This window comes from Patagioenas fasciata, chromosome 23 (genome assembly GCF_037038585.1).
Source record: "Patagioenas fasciata isolate bPatFas1 chromosome 23, bPatFas1.hap1, whole genome shotgun sequence".
Taxonomy (NCBI): Eukaryota; Metazoa; Chordata; class Aves; order Columbiformes; family Columbidae; genus Patagioenas; species Patagioenas fasciata.
Window position 1 is genome coordinate 5879661 of NC_092542.1, and position 16770 is coordinate 5896430.

At 52.6% G+C, this 16770-nt stretch overlaps 1 protein-coding gene across 3 annotated transcripts; it reads right to left on the reverse strand.

Moving 5' to 3' along the window:
• Positions 1-11204: 11204 nt before the first annotated feature.
• Positions 11205-16347, reverse strand: FBLIM1 (filamin binding LIM protein 1). Of its 3 annotated transcripts, none has more exons than XM_065855454.2 (9): positions 16251-16347; positions 14937-15091; positions 13968-14176; positions 13506-13627; positions 13301-13412; positions 13043-13212; positions 12754-12932; positions 11980-12097; positions 11205-11686 (listed from the first exon to the last, which is right to left on the reverse strand). In XM_065855454.2, exons 2-9 carry the CDS (start codon positions 14960-14962, stop codon positions 11573-11575), a joined length of 1050 nt encoding a protein of 349 aa, XP_065711526.1. In that variant the 5' UTR covers positions 14963-15091; positions 16251-16347; the 3' UTR covers positions 11205-11572. The 3 variants fall into 3 exon arrangements, with proteins under 3 accessions (XP_065711526.1, XP_065711524.1, XP_065711525.1); XM_065855452.2 differs by having other exon boundaries at positions 14937-15265; XM_065855453.2 differs by lacking the exon at positions 16251-16347 and having other exon boundaries at positions 14937-15819.
• Between the last annotated feature and the right edge of the window lie 423 nt (positions 16348-16770).

Sequence of the window (16770 nt, forward strand, 5' to 3'; positions counted from 1 at the left end):
TGGCAGAAGAGAGGATTGAAATGAGCACTTTGGGGGCTCCGTTTGCAGGCGAACCAGCTGGAAAAGGAGTGCAAAACCCAACGGTGACGCAAAACGAAACCCTGGACCGTCCTGGTGGTTTTAACGCGCTTTGGGGGGAAACTGTTCTGAGTTGCAACGTGAGACCGCGCTCGGGCGATGCCGCTGTAACCGGATCCCTCCAAGGTGTTATAAGTATTTAAAGAACATGGAGCCAGGCTTAGAGAGCAGAGCGAGCACGAGGCGGCAGCCAACGCCGCCCTTGTCACCACGGACGGGACACGATTTCATGACAGCCCACTGGTGGCAACACGAGGAGCAATACACAGGGACAATACACAGACACACGTCCCTGCGTGTGACCCTTCCCAGAGGGACAAACAGCCAAGGATGAGGGGACATGAACTGCTCTTTGTCACCCCACGGCCCTCAGCCTTTCAGGACGCGGCTAGGAGCAATTTAAATGACTCACGTCTGCGCGGTGGGTGTAGCCGGGACCTCGGCTATCTCCGGGCATCTCGGCCAACCCTGCAGTTAAAATATTTGGACGTTTCTTATCGGCGCTCAGAGAGGATTAAAATGCCAGGTCATGTATTAATGAGGGAGCGGGTTATAAACCCATCTCAGCTTGAACGCCACGTCAAGAAAAGCAAAGCAAGGACAGGACGGATCAAAAGAAAGCCATTAAAGGCGTGAGAAAACGGTGCTGCCATATAAGGAGCTAATAAAGTTAGCGGCTCTCCAGTTTGGAGAGAAAAAACAAGGGCAGGAGAATCAGAAAACATCCTTGGGGTCCACACAAACGGCCAGAAACAGCTTCACTTCCAAGAGGAAACATCAGTAAATAGAAGCGAGCAGACAATGCTTGAAACGCCAAGTTCATGCGTTTGTAACACAGCGTCCTACCCAAGAGGTCGAACTCGCTGCCACGTGTTTGCCAAACGTTTAACAAAATCAAAGATTAGGTACCGAACAAGGACAGCAACCAGAGCTAAGACCTTAACATTCTATACTCAGGTCTGCTACACCAACCGGGGACTCGCGTGGATGCGAGCGGGCGCAGCAGCTTCACGCCGTGATTGTCCCCAGTGCGCACCCAGCCTTCTTTGCTTTTTAGAGCAAAGCCAGGAGCCCTCAGACATCGCCAGGAACGCTGGGAGCGTTTCTTTGTTCGAGCGGGGCAGCTCCAGCCACCATCTCGCCATCATAAAATGTATTTATGTGCCTTTCCTGCTCATTGACTATATTTATTAAAATGACAGTACGGCAGCTGAATATCAAATTGCCAGCTAGGCTTTTATCTCATTTTTAAGCCAGCCTCAATTACTGGCCTAATTTTATTGCTTACCCCCATTATGTTTTATGCAATGGATAATTTCTCCAAGAAGGAATCGGCGCTGTTTGATATTTGGGCTCATTTGTTGCCAAGACGGAGGATACTGGCTCACATGCTGATAACGCTTTGAACACCGAGCCTGGTTCTGGATCCTAAGCAACACAAAGTACAGGATTTGTATTAATAAAGCTCTTCATTTCGGTTCTTTTCTTTCTGAGGGTTAGCGCTCCAAAGCTTCACGACGAGATGACTCTACCCAGCAGACTCCCATCACATCTTTGAAACTCAATAGTTATAATTTTATTTTCTAACGCTTTTTTCCCATTTAGAGTTGTTATCCATACAGCACCGGGGATGGGAGCTGCCACAAACCACCACCAGTATAACCAGTGGGTTCGCACCGGTTACTGTCTGCGGCCCAGTAAACACAGCCCAGGAACCCCTGGAACTGCGTTTACACCGAACCCATTTGTCTATCTAGAAAAGCACATTTGTGTTTTCCAAACACTTCGCCATAGGAAACCAAGACATTTTGTCAGCAGCAGAGTGCAGCACGATCACTGGGCCACGCAACCCAAACACCACGTGCCGCCACAGGACTGCAAAAGGGCTTATTCTTGCTTATAATGTAGTAAATATATTCGATTTAATACCTATTTTTTTGCCTGTTGTTGGGGAAAATTAGAAATAGCACCATGCCAGCTTCTGCCCTGCTTCTTCTTGCCCCCAACTTGTGTGTGATCATGTACCAAAGAACCATACCCGCTCGCCTCGCATGAGTTTTTCCCAAACACAGCTGAACACAGAGGACTTGGGTCTTTTAGGATGCAAAATATTAAATTTGAGGGGTAAAACAAAGAAAATACACCCAAGAAAACAAGGCCCATGTGATTTGATACCTGAACACGACCACTGCAAAGACGTAAATCCTCTAGGACTGGATGTATCGGTGTATCCCGTACTTGGCCATTTTTAACGCCCGATTGTTTTGTTATCTCTACTTAAGGGCCCTGTGTGCAACGTGCAAGGAAAATGAGACATTACGCTGGAGGACAGGGGTTTAACACAAACCCCACAGTCCAAACCCATGAGGGACCCATCGGCACACCCAGAACAAAATAACCACCGTGCCAGCCACCATCGGAGCTTTTCCTTCATCAAACACCATTTTGATACCAAAGCAACTCGACGGTGTTTTAAACGGAGCAGACTGAACACACGATTATCGCTCTTTCGGTTCTGAGAAAGACACAAAAATCAGTGTGCGTGGAGACCTGCTATGCTCAAAAACCTCTTCAGCGATATGGAGAACAGTTTCTGGGTGAGCTCTGGCTTCTGTTTGACCTCTGCAGGTCTCACGATGCAGCTTTTTTAACTCTTGGGGATAACAGAATAACCTCGGGAGAGCGCAGTTTCCCCCCTCACGGAGGAGACGTGGAGGTTTCTATCGCTCACTTGCTTTTTGGCACCAGGAATTCAGGTTCTGTTTAACTTGGAAGCCTCACCGATGTAGTTCTAGAAGCTCTTCAGTCCGAAGGAGAGGGGGGTAAAAGTTCAGCGTTCCCAAGGTAATTCTCACTCGTTTGTCCTCAACTGCCAAAGAAAAGTTAATTCCGAGTCCCACGGGGTGTTGCCAACCTGAAAAACGTGGAACCATGCCCAACAAGCAGCTTCTTGGTGAGCACAAGGAGCACCAAACCGACACATCCCTAAAGAGAGAATAAAATCAATATCCCTGTCCACGCCGGTTTAGTTAAAGCACAGACGAGGGTTTAGCACGGGAGCTCTTGGCCATTTTCACATACACCACACACCAACTCTCCGCCGCGCTATGAAATCTGGCCCAGGCTCCTCTTATTTACCCTCGGCTCCCTTTTTGCCAGAAGAGCCTCAAGTCGGAGCCGTGCTACAAACAACCGCAGCGACCGCTGAAATCGCAGCGTTTCTCACAAGCCGTTGCTCCGGCTTAGCAAGGCAGGGCCTCTCGGTCAGCCAGAGGCATTTCTGCAACCCCGACGCCAATATTCTCATTAAGGGAGGCTAACGAGAAGGTGCCGATCCCTAACGCTCCGTGCGCGCTAATGATTATGCCTCCAAGTCATGTGTGACCGAGGAGAGACCAGCGCCAGGTGCTTTTTATTACTTTCTGCAACACAACAAAAGAAATCGCACCCAGCGAGGAAGCGTTTTCCTTCTTCCCGGTGAGCGAGCACGACTCGGAGGAATCAAGTAATAAACCAGCAGCGTCTCGCGGGAGCGAGTTCACAGGAAAAGAGAAATATAGTTCAAGGGGACACTGATCTTCAGCACAATTTAGGATGTCCCGTTGCCTTTGCATGAGCAAAATGAGGAGTAATATACTATTGCATGTAGGGAAAGGGGCCCCACAGTTTTAGTCCCTGGAGGCGTCCGTTCTCCCCACCCCTTTTGTGTGTATTTTCTTTTAAATGTGCCACACATCAGCACAATGCTGACAACTGCATTGTATGTTTTCTGCCTATGCAGCAGTTCAAGAGCACAAAACTCTGTGAGGTTTTCTTTTCTTTTGAAAGGGGAAAGAGGGGGGAAGCTGTCCTTGGCTTTAATTGCACGGCTCGCTCTTCTACGTGACCCCAGGGAAGGGAAAACAACAGGAAGGGTTAAAAACCATACCATTTTTAGCACCTAAAACGGTCAAACTCTGTCTTCTCACAAGATAAAAGCTACCACACGCAAGAAAAGAAGAATAATATTAATCACCAGTGTTTCTCCTCTGGAGTTGAAGTGACCCCAGAATACGTTCATCTGTCCCCACGTGCGTTTGGGGCGTTCTCCACATTTCCAGCGCTGGAAAAGCAAGAAAACGGAGGGAAGGGCATGAAAAGCTGGACCGTGGTGGCTTCTCCACCTGCGGGGAGCAGCTCGAGGGAGCCGCGGTGGCACCGCTCCAGAGAGCCCAGCACGTTAGCGGCCTTCGCAAATAAACCCGATGGTTAATATTGCACATGCGTTACACAGGGCTGGCAAACGCAGCTTCCTTTAAAAACAACGATGACTAATCCACAGCAGGTTTTTTTTTTCTAAAGGCCACAAGGCAGAGCTTTTTCCAGAAGCATCAGCCTTTCGTTTTGTGAACCGGCAAAGCGGTGGGAAGGGGAAGCCCTGGGACCTGCTCACGCTGTCCCAGACAGATGTAACCACTGAAATGTTGTGGGGTTTTGTGGCCTGCGTACAACACGACACTTACACAACCTGCGCCTCGGCAAGGCCAGATCCGACTGCCCAGACAGCTCCGAGATGGTTACAATCTGCCGTGGGTTACACAATCCTGTGTATCCCTAGGAAAGAGGGGAAAAAAAAGGACAAAAAATAAGGCAGAAGACGCTATAATATTGCAACATTCCCAGGCGAGGGAAGGATGCGTTGGAAAAACGGCAAAACGCAGCGTGCGGGGTTCTGTAATGGAAACGAGCATCCGCAGCAGCCCGGTGGGCCCGGTCCCCAAGCAAGGTCATTCCAGACACATTAGCGCTTTAATGCAAGGCTGCGGTCAAACCACGGCAGAGCCAGCACTAAAGGAGGCCGCTTGGGGACTGCAAAAAGGTAACGAATTCAAAAAAAAAAAAAAAATCAAATAAAAAATCTATAAGCAGATGTTTGCTGAGCAGCAAACGAGTCCACAGCTCCGCTCCGGCAAGGCTGCGCGGTCGTCTGTACAGCCCAGTTCCCAGGACGCGGCAGAACAATCGGCATCTACAGAGAACACGAGACAGATTGAGGTCACAGCTTTTTGCAGCCCTAGAACCCACCCAATCTGCCTTTTTTTCCAGCACTCAGAAAGGCAGATTGGCCACCGCCGTGATTTTTGGCGGTGGCACCATTCACATACTTACCCACCTCCCAGCCCTTGGCTGCGGGATCTTAAATGTGTGCGTGTTTGCAAATGATTTCTGAAAGCTTTCCAAGGAAGGTGCTGGAGGATTGTAAATCCTTCCCGTTATTAATAAAATGGAACTATTGTTCCAGCTCTAATCGAGACCTGTCTCCAGCTGGGCAGTTTTAAAACGCAATTCAAAACACACACACGCGAAAAAGCGATCGTGAGGAAGCGCCAAGAAAAGAAAAATCACCGAAAGAGCGAACTGTTCTTTAAGGGGAGGGGGGAGATAAAAACTAATAAGCCCATTTCAAATGAATTCCAAGCAGGAGCGTGTCGGGGCACCCGGGAAAGGTCACTCGTGGCGGCGGTGCCCTCGCTGGGGCAGACGGGGGCTGCAGCGGTGCGTGCGAGCGAGCGGCCTCATCCATCTCCATCAGGAGACAGCGCTGCTTTTAATTCATTTAGCAAAGCGGGGAGGGGGAAGGAGGAAGATTTTTTTAATGAAAACCACCCTTAAAACACCTCCCAGCGGCGTTTTTTTGCCAAGGATGGGGAAAATCGAGCGAAGGGGGGAGGCTTGGGAAGGGGAGAGGTGGCGCATCCTCGGCGTCTCCTCCCGGCGCTGCGGCAAAGGCTCCGCAGTGGGTGCTCCCTCCCCTGTAGAAACTTCTGGAATAAGCAGCCAAGCTGGGGAGAGAAGAGAAGAGAAGAGAAACCTTTATACCCGCAGAAGGCGGAAAAAAGAGAGCGAGCAATAGAGCACATAATAAAAGGATTGCACAAGGATGGGGCGCGTGCAGGGGGAGGAAAAATAGGAATACATAGAAACGAAGCCCAAGAGCGGTTCCAGCAGCCCCGGCCCGGCGGGGTTTTGCAGCCTGCTTGGCTTTAAATAAAACACAAAGCGCATTAAGGAAAAAAAAATGGTGGTGTTTGGAGCGGTAGATGTGGGATAAAGGAGCTGATCCCTCCTCCCGGCTCGGCTGCAAAGCTCTGCCATTGCAGTTCAACTCATTTGTCCTCTTTTTGTTGCAATGAATTGTCTGAGCTGGACTATTTGATTCCATTTGCAGCTTCACTTGCTGGGGTTTGGTTTGTATGGGGTTTTTTGTTGTTGTTTTTCCTCCTTTTTGGTTCTATTTTTATTTTTTCCTGGTGTCTTTTTTTCCTCTTTTAATTAAAAAAAAATCCTCCCTAAGTCTCCCAAGGAAAATCTGTATCTCTGTGGAATTAATAAAACATTCAGGCACAAACTTCCAGCGTGGATTGTAAAAACGAGATGGGTTCATTTTTATCTTTTTCTCTTTTTTTTTTTTTTTAAATGGCTTTTCTTTTTTTTTTCTCCTGCTTTTAGGACATATTGTAGTAGAAAGCCAATGGAGGAAAACAAAGGTAATATATATGTATATATCTATATAAAATTAAACATAAAAACAAGCCAAAATGACAGTGATTATATCTAATTAAATCACGGTCTTTTAGGTGTGTGGGTTTAGTTTATGTTCTGTAATCAGCCCCTGAAAAAGGAGATACATACGTACAGAAACATGTAGTAAATATGCAGAAATAGTTCGATATATGTAGAAATAACAGATGATTCGCATAGGCCTAAATCTGTAATTCCAGGGAAAAAACCCACAAGTGTTCTAGGAATGTGGTTTTTAACAAAGAAGGGGCAACGTTACAACGTAGCCCGTAAGAACACTGTGGTGCAGAGAAAAAGGCAACATTAAAAAAGCATATTAAAAACAACAAAAAGTGTACGTGGTACCTTGGCTGCAGCCTCCAACAACGAGCGTTTTGGATGTTACAGGGTATTTTGGTTTGGTTTGGGTTTTTTTTTTTACGGTATTACCACATCTGATCACATCAAGTATATGCTTTTAATTAAGCAAATGGCGGGCAGGTTGTCGTGAGGAGCCAGGAGAGCGGCGACGGCTTCTTCCCTGAAGATAAATCAATCCTCAGCTGTTTGGGGGTTGTTGCTGGTTTATTTTTTCTCCTAAAGCGTATTTCGGTATTTTCCATGCCGTGAGGAGAGCGGGAAGCGGTGTTTTCCACCCCTGCGAAGAAGAAAAAGCAGTAGAAGAGAAAGAAATGAGGCATAAAACTACCCACCTCGGGGTGCGTGTGGTGATGATGGGGGGGGCGGGGCGTGGGGAATGCAATTCTGGGTCAAAAATCTTCACGCTGTAAGAAAAACAAAAATAAGGAAGAAAACCAACACAATATTTCGGGGATGGGTGCCTGCGGGCGGCGCCGTGAGGGGAATGAGGGGACGCTGGTGCCTGAGGCGGCGCGGGAGAGGCCGAGTGGAAATGCGCATTTCTGGGCGTTTTCACATCCTTTTGCAAAGGCAGCGGGAGAAAGGGGAGGGTGGAAGAAGGTCAGGTTTCATCCGCAGCGCTTTCACCGCCTGCCTGGAGGGGATACGCGCATGAGGAGCAGCCCCTCCGCCGTGCTCCTGGCACGGCCGCGCTGCCCGCCCGGCCGCGGCTCCTCCATCCTCCTCCCCGCGCTGGCCGCCCGCCGCCATTTTGTCGCCTGGGCGCCGCTGGCCGCCGCCATTTTGTGAAGCTGCCTCCGCCTCCTCCCCTTTTTGTCAGGCAAATACCTTCCCTTTTCGTGCTTATTTCTCTCCCCCCCTTCCCCCTCACAAAACGTGCTGCCCTTAAAACGCCGGGTGGAGGTTGATCGCCTGAGCCTCAGATAAAGGAGATTAAGAGTCTATTCCTCCAGCTGGCCTGTGAGGGAAAGGTTAGGCGAACAGAGAATTAACGGATATATTTATTTTTAGGAGCTATTCTACCCTCCTACTCCTCCCTCCAGCTTTTTTCCCAGTGATAAATCACCGAGGTCAATAAGCCGCCACAACAAACAGGATAACCTCAACGAGAAGTATCTATATTTTCAATAAAACTCCTCACCTACGCTCTCTAATGAACACTGCAGCAAAACAAAGACGTAAACCAAACTACTCGAAGCCAGGTCTGGGTAAAAATCGATCATTTTTAGGAAATCTGGGCTATAAAATGTCAAATCCCTCCTTGCAGGCGGGTGCTGTGCATTTATTTTCAGAAGTAGGGTGGGCTGGGTTGGTTGGTTGGTTTTTATTTTTTGCTTTTTATCTTTTTTTTAAATAACCCACTGCAGCGCCTGCAGCTTGGTAACACGCTTGTGTAACCGGCTGCATCGATTTTCCCTCATGTTACTGAAAACACAGCGTGCATTAAAAATAAATCATGGCGCTGGGCGGTTCAGTTCTGCAGGGAAAACGAGGAGAAAAGAACCTTGTGGTGGTGTTTTACATCCCACCTGTGCTGCCTACTGAAGCTGGGGAAATCCACTTTGAAAAGTGATCATTTAGTTGGTTTTTAGGTTGTGTTGGAGAGGGGGAAAGTGCAGGAACGCTCTGTGAGGAAAGATGATATCAGCAAGAAGGCTGGGATGGGGTTAAACTGAGTCAAGGAAAGGAAAAACACTCGTCCTCCAGCTCTTCCTGTCCCAATTTGGAAAAGAAAAAGAAGAAAAAGAAATAATCTGCACTAAACCCCCAGCCAGCAAAGCCCTGGAAGCTGCTCCAGCCTCAGTTTCCCCTCCTGCAGCGTTTCCTTCCCGGCACCTCGGAGGTGATGATGGGAAAACGAGGGATCATGAGGAGTCCAGCTCATCTCCCCCTCTCTGCTTCTCACAGCCAACCCAGGGGACGCCGGGAAAACGCGATTTCCAGCCCATTCCCCTTCCTGGGCTTGGCTTTCCTCAAAAATCTTGGGCTGGCAAACAAAACCTGCAAAAAGACCTTGTGTTTCTTACAAAGCAACAGTTTGGCTACTCATTTAAAAACGCTGTGGCCATGCCCATCCGTTCCTCCTTTAATTTAAAAGCTTTTTAAGAAAGTCTGACCCTTGAGTTGCAAGAAAACGTAAACTTCTCTCTTTTAGATGTGACACACCAGTGTATTCCTGGGAGCAAGCAGGGTACAATATCAGACTCCTTCGCTGGGAAAGCCCGGGGAAATTTAATCCTGGGGGCCGCACCCAGCCTGAAGTGAAGAAATATTTGCATTTGCTTCTCCTTGGAGGGCAGCCAGGTCCCTCCCCGCTCTCCTTGGCCCTGCCAAGAGGGATTGCAAGAAAAAAGGGGTTGATTGCAGCAGCCGAGGGAAGGGCAGGGCTGGCCGGGGCGATTCAGGGGTGTTGGATCCTCATTGTGCGGCTGCTGGAAGGCGACGTGAGATTTTGAGAGGTTTTTATACCTGGTGGTCTTGGGGGGCTCTGTAACCTCCCAGGAGCTCCAGATTGCTCCGTGTGCGATTTTATATTTGCTGGTGTTTGCAAAAATCACTTGGAATGGACTAAGGCACCACGGCCAACGTGGGTTTGCTCGGCAGCAGGACAGGACCAGCTCCCCCCTGCAAAATCTCTTCCCCGCGGCTCGGCCGGCGCTGGAAATTCCTCGAGTTCCTGCTCAGGGAAAATGCAGGGCTTTGCTTTTCAGGCTTAGCGACACTCCCCGTGCCTCAGCTTTTAATATTTCTCCCCTTATCCAAAAACAAAATGGCTTAAATCAACCTTTTATCACTTACCTCTGTGTCCGTCCATCCCTGTCCCTTGTCATCCTGGAAGAACAACGCCAAATCTGACATTTGCCTGTCCCTTCGCCATGGCACCAACCTCCCGAGCTGTGCCTCGTGTGTCTCATCACCCTCCAGCATCTTCTTCGCAGCTTCATTATCAATAAAAACCTGTGTCCAGCCAAAAATCGCTGCGGGCCCTTGGAAAAATACCCACATTGCCAAAAACAGGCAACTTTGGCTCTCTGTGGCTTCCCTTTGGCCACCGCCAATCCTGCCCGCGTCTTTTTACATTTTTAGCATGATTTTAGCACCTGGTTTTCCCCACAGGGCAAGAGGTGACTTTGAGCACAGGGTTCTCCCTGCGTGGGACGTGGGGATCCCCCCGAGCTGGACCCCAAGCTTTACGTGATGGGGAAAGACCACGACTTTACATTAACTTCCTATTTATAAATCAATTTATAGCGAGTCCCGACCCGATTGAGGGGCTGTAGTCGCACATTAATATTGTGAAAATTGCTTTGTAGATGGGGAGAGTTGGCAGGAAGCAGTTGTGGGGTTGGGGTGATTAATCAGCCAGACTCCACCACATACATTAACCATATATTAACCCTTTCATTCATAAAGACAGCCCATGCTGGAGAGACATAAAACATGACCTAGAAGCGTATGACTGCCGGTTTGGTGGCATTTTTTTTTTTTAAAAGCTCACTTTTTACATCAGGAAAGCATTAAACATCATCTCACACGCTCTTCTATTTTCTGCTCTCGATTTGCGGCTTTTTAAGCACTTTCAGTTCTAAAGAAAAACCCCTTTTTCTCCGGCTGGTTTGCAACGCCCTCGCCAGCAAAACCACTGAGACATCGGTTGTGCAGATGTGGGGCGTGCAGAGAAATGGTCTCATTTCTGCCACTTTGGGGCTCAGACCGAGAGGAGGTCAAAAAGCCTCTGATGCCGGAGCGATGTTATCTTGAAAAACGTGCAAAACCGGGGTTGTTGGTCTTTCCCGGCCCCCGGCGCTGTCGGGTGTAGGAAAGACAAGCGTTTCGCTGGAGGTTTTTTGCCTGATGGAGGAATTTGTGCTCGGGCTGCCCTCTGCCGGCTTCGGGACTTGGTTGAGACACAGCCCAGACAGCACAGGCTGTCAGAAACACATCAACATTTAAAAATCCACCGCCAAACACCTTTTCCTTAACAAAACCCTGAATCCATCCCCAAAAAATGACCCTCTGCTCTCCCCTGGGTGACAGCAGCACCTACCAAACCATTGAACTCCAAAACCAGCCCTGTTATCGCCCTGAGTGACCCAACTCTTGCCACACCTATCAAAACAATAAATTTAAAAGTGTTTTTTTTCTTATTTTTAAACTTGCGTTTTACAGGGATGGGATGCAGGGTGGATGAAAGAGACGAGGGGTTTTAAACTCAGGGTTTTATTTAACGGCGAGTAACTACATCAGTGCCCGCTCCGCGTCACCACAGAGAGAAACGTTCAAGTGAAACCCCGAGGAAAATGGAGAAAAAATAAACAGAAAAACACAACAAAACACCCAAGGAAACCAAACCGGCCTCGGGAAAGGACTTTAAAAAAAGAAACAAATGAATAAAACCTCAGGTCCTCCGCCGCTGCCGCGGCTTTTTGTGTTCAAAACAAGCACAGAGCCACATCGGGGCATCCCATCCCCACTTCTCCACGTGGCAGAACGCGGCTCCAGGGCCATTTTGGTGACAAAAAACCCGATTCTGCAGGTTTTCCAGGCGCAGCAGAGGCTGATCCGCAGGGTTCTAGCAGGACGACTCGTTCCTCCGGCGGACATGGCAGGACTTGCAGAGGAGGCGGTCGCCCAGGGGGTAGCACCCGCTCTCCGTCGGCTCCGGCGACAGCGGCGTCCCACAGCTCTGGGGGCGAGAGGGGAAAGGGGGGACATGTTTTCAGGGTCCCCGTGACACCTTGCACCCCATCTTCCCTGCAAAACCCACCAGCGCTCAGCAAAAAGCAACAAACTACCTCAAAAGCATGAAAAGCTGCGGCTCTCCTGGCCAAACGCAATGTGCTTTTTACCCGATTTTTTCTTTCCCCTCCCCACTGCTTGCAAGATAAAGTGGTAGCTAGAAAAATAACCCTTGGGGTCATGCTTTGCAAAGGGTTGGTGCCAAACCCCTCGGGTTTTGGGGGGCACCCCCAGCCGTACCTCGCAGCGGTAGCAGCTCTCGTGGAAACTGCGTCCCAGGCACTCGATCTTGTAGGTGTCCCTGTCCTCGCCGGGGACGATGGGCTGTTCACAGGCGCTGCAAACCGCGGCGTATTTCCTAACGGCAGCAAAGCACAGTGGGGTGAGCTCTGAGGGGGGACAGAGATGAGCTGGACCCCCCCCAGTGTGGGGGATTCTCCCCTGTGCTGGGAACCAGTGAGGCCAGACCTCAAATCCTGGGAGCAGTTTGGGCCCCTCACCTCAGGGCTCAAAATGGCGGCCAGAGGGGTGGCGGGATCACCTCACACCAAGACAGGCCTTGAGGTGCTGGAGTGAGTGGAGAGAAGGGAACGGAGCTGGTGAGGGGCTGGAGCACAAGTGTGATGGGAGCGGCTGAGGGACCTGGGGGGTTCAGCTGGAGAACAGGAGCTGAGGGGAGACCTTCTGATCTCTGAACTGCCTGAAAGGAGCTTGGAGCCAGGGGGGTCGGGCTCTGCTCCCCAGGAACAAGCGCCAGGAGCAGAGGAAACGGCCTCAAGTTGCACCAGGGGAGGTTGAGGTTGGATCTGGGAACAATTTCTTCCCCAAAGGGCTGTGGGGCATTGGAACAGGCTGCCCAGGGCAGTGCTGGAGTCACCATCCCTGGAGGGTTGGACAGACGGACATGAGGTTCTCAGGGACATGGGGCAGTGCCAGGGTTGGGGAAACGGTTTGAGTGGATGATCCTGAGGGTCTTTTCCAAGCAAAATGATTCCGTGATTCTACGACACGCACCTGTAGAAGTCGGTCACACAAAACACCTCATCCCGCTCTCCCAGTGCGAAGCTCTCGGTGCCGATGGCCCGGCCGCAGGCGCTGCAGGAGAAGCAGCCGGGGTGGTAGCCCTTGCCCAGGGCATGGACAACATGGTCCACGATCAGCCCCTGGCACTTGGCGCATTTCTCCAGTGTGGCCTGTGGTTGGTTTAGAGGGGGTCACGCCATGAGACGCCAGCTCGCCCAACAAGGGACTGCACCTCCTGCCACCCTGGGGGTGCTGGCCGTCCCCGAGGGAGGACAGATACCTGGTAGCAGGTGTCACACGTGGGACGACCATCTTTTTGGTAGTAGCGCTGGCCGGCCAGGAGCCGGTGGCAGGTCCGGCAGGTGAAGCAGTCAGCGTGGTACTGCTTCTGCATCGCCTCCACCGTCACGTCCCGCGGCCCCAGCGCTTTGTGGCAAAAGGCACAGATATCTGCGGGAAGAAGAGAGAATGGGGTTTGGCGCTGCCTGCCTCAGTTTCCCCAGCTGGGGATGAGCCCCACACCTGGATCCCCCCTTACCTCTAGAACCACCCCTCTCTGTGTACCCGTTCACATCCTGCCACTGCGACCTGCTCGCTTGCTCCTGGCAAAATGTGGGCGTCCTAAATTTGGCGGGGAAGGCGGAAGGGGCCTGGTGAGCAGGGAAACAAAAGCACATTTACATTCATGCTTTTGCAGGGGAGGAAATTGAGGCACCGGGGCGATCGCACCCCATGATCCTCACCTGGAGGGCGCTGGGCTCCGTGAGGTCCAGTTGCTGCAGTGCCGGACCCAGCGCCTCAGCGGACAAAGGCTGGGGTGCTTCGGACAGGACGAGGGTGGGTGTGGGGGCCGCTGGGTGGGTTTCTGGGGTAAAAAGCCAAATATGGTGGGATTAGGGGGACGATGATGTCCAATAAAACCCTGTGGCAATATCACCCCAACAGCTTTGCGGCGGCGCCCGCCGACCTGCCCCAAAAGCAAATGCCACCGTGGCTGGAGGGGACAAACAGCACTGATTACTGATGGAGAGCAAACACAGCCCTTCCCTGCAGCCAGATCCACCCAGGGGGGTGCAGGGATTTGGGGAATGAACCCCCCAAAACCCACATCCCTCCCCACCTGCACACAGATCCTATAGCAAAATATCTCCGCGGCATCCTCAGCGCCATCATCATCCTCCCAGCCCCCCACGTACACCCCTCACCTCCATTGGGGAGCGCAGGGGGCCGCGGTGGCGGGGTTTGGGGGTGACGGCTGCTGGCGACCTCGGCACCGTCCGGCTGTGGTTCCCGATGGGGTTTGTCCTTGGTCGCCACCTCCCTCCGTGGTGGCACCAGCGTGATGAAGACGGACGAAGCCACCCTCTTCTCCACTTGCCCCGGCAGCATCGCTGGAGCCGCGGGAGGGCGGGACCTGGGTTCAATTTGGGGGAAAACAAGATAAAAGAGAGCAAAACCTGCGGGCGCACCGGCAGCTCCCGCTGCCGCACTGCCCTTCGGCCTCAACCCGCCTCCCTCCTCACCCTCCCGGAAAGGGAGAAGGAACGAGCGTCCCCATCCCACGTCACAGCAATAAATGGTCTCATGCCTCGGAGGACACAGAGTGAAGGGTCTCAGCAAAGCAGCACCCAAAATCTCCCATTTTCCTGCCTCTGTGGCCAAACCCCACCCTTCTGAAAGCCTTTTAACCCTCTTTATTTCCTCTCATTGCCCCCACCTGGGATTAAACTCCCTGTGGGCAGCAGGAAAAACCCACCTTTCCTCTTCAAAACACAGTTGCAATAGGACCTGCTTTTGCAAACGCTTATTTTGGGGTGTTTCTAGGTCCCCTGGCTCCCCGTTCCCTCCCCTGTTACCCCCATTTCCCCATTAACCACTCCCAAGCTCGGGGCATCCCCCCTTGTTTTTGCAGATGGGGAAACTGAGGCACGATGCTGCAAATCGCCGCGTCCCCACCACCGAAACACCCCCGAGCATCACAAGCAGGATGCGCCGACCCCGATAAACCCCACTCGGGAAGGAAAGGGCTGTTTATTCAGCTTCCCAACGGGAAAAGCAGCTGGAGCGAAGCTTCCCCTTGCCAAACGAGACAATTTGGGGGGGGGGCGGAACCCCGAGGCTGTGCTGGTGAAGCAGGATTCATCCCCAAAATGAATCAGCGGCTTGAAAAATACCTGTGTGACGAGCTGCCCGGTCTCATGCCCCAGCACGAAGCGGCTCCGCTCCCCGAAAAGTCCCACTCACGGGTGTCGGTGCATCATTTGGGGAACGGCCAGACCCCCGCGGCGGGGGAAAAGCTTGGGGATGTGCATGACGGTGACTTCAGCCTCTGACTCGAGCCAAGGAAAGGGATTAAATAGAAAAAGAAACAAAAAAACCCCAACAAAATGAGCGGCTTCACCTCCTCCTTCCCTCCCTCCCCGCCGGCCAAACCCCAAATGGGGTTTCAGCCTTCACCGGGCCGCTCGGATCCTCCCGCCGCTTTTCCTCCTTCCTGGCCGAGCTGCAGAAAATTGGGGGAAAATAGTAATAATCGCTTAAAAAAACAAAAAAGAGAAAGAAAAAACTTCTCCAGGGCTAATGGGAACCATGTGCTCAGCGCATTCCTCTTTGTGCCGGGGCCGAGTGTGGGATCCCGGCAGCCCCATTCTGGGGTCCCCTCCCGGGGTTGTCAGGATGGTAAAAGCTTGAAGGTCCATTAATGGGGTCCCCCCCTTTTTTATGGGGTGTCCTCCCACCTCATGTAGCTCCAGCCTGTTTGGGGACAGCCAAGGCCACTTTGGGAAGGGCCCCCCAGTTTCCTGCAGACATTCCCCAAAGTCTCCTGGTGTGGGAGCTCAGGTGGGACTGATGGGGACAGGGACACTTATGGGGCACCCCCACATGCCCCCAAAACTGGGATGGGACATAGCCCACCTACAACTGTCCCCCAACTCTGTCCCCAGCCTTGGGGACCTCTTGGAGAGCACTTTGAAGATGCCCAAGAGAAAAGGGATGGGTGGGGGACACACAGCCCTTGCTGTCCCCTTGTCCCTTCCCCAGGTGGCCCTGCTGTCCCCATGTCCCCTACCGGGGCCTTGCAGCCCCCCCCCCGCAGTCCCCCGTCCCCCACAAGCAAGCCCCCTGTCCTCTACTTGGGGGTGCCCTGTCCCTTTTGTGGCAGTGGTCTCACCGTGTCCCCCAAACCTGGGAGCCTCCCTACCTAGGGGTGTTCCCAACCCCATACCTGGGGGTGGCCCTTGATCCCCTCGTCCTGTCCCAGGACAGCTCTACAGTCCATACCCCATTACCTGGGGGATTCCCATGTCTGATCTTGGGGTGCCCTTTGTCCCCTACCTGGGGGTATCCCCTACCTGGGTGTCCCCCAACCCCTTCCTGAGGGGGTCCTACCTTGGTGGGGAAGTCCCCTATTGGGAGGGAGAGTTCGCCTGCCTTAGGTGGCCCTGCAGCCCCGCCGCCCCCGGGGTGTCCCCGTCCCTGTCCCCTACCTGGCAGCCGTGCGGGTCCCTCCGTGCGCTCCGCGGGCGCGCCCGGCGCGGTGGGGGCAGCGGGGAGGCAGCACCGCCCGGCATCACCGCCCCTTCCTCCCTCCTCCTCTTCCTCCTCCCTTCCTCCTCCCCCCTGCCTGCCCCACAGCCCGGCCCGGGGCGGGGGCACAGGTCCTCAGGGTGCCCCATAGGTCCTTAGGGTGCCACATGACCCCAAATACTTTGAGACAACCCCTGTCCCCTCCCAGCTTGTCCCATGGACCCCCCTGATTGCCCCCAGCACCCTCAGGGTGCCCCATGTCCCCTGTACTGCCCATGTTGCCCCATGCACCACCCCATACACCCCCCCCCCCCTGCAGCGCCCGTGTGTCCCCATACAGCCCAGGTGGTCCCCTATGCGCCCATATACTGTCCCATATAGCCCAGAATGCCCCTGTACAGCCCCAGCCCCTCTCCTGCTGTCCCCCCAGGGAAGCAGCAGCCACCTCTGGGGCCTCCTTCCCTCTCCAAATCCTGCCCC

Coding starts and splice junctions, on each gene's coding strand:
- FBLIM1 (XM_065855454.2), bottom strand. CDS start 14,962: ATGAGACCGGGCAGCTCGTCACACAG. Junction 12,933..13,042: donor CGTGTGACACCTGCTACCAG/GTATCTGTCCTC, acceptor AACCAACCACAG/GCCACACTGGAGAAATGCGC. Junction 12,098..12,753: donor TGTGTGACCGACTTCTACAG/GTGCGTGTCGTA, acceptor TGCTGCCGTTAG/GAAATACGCCGCGGTTTGCA.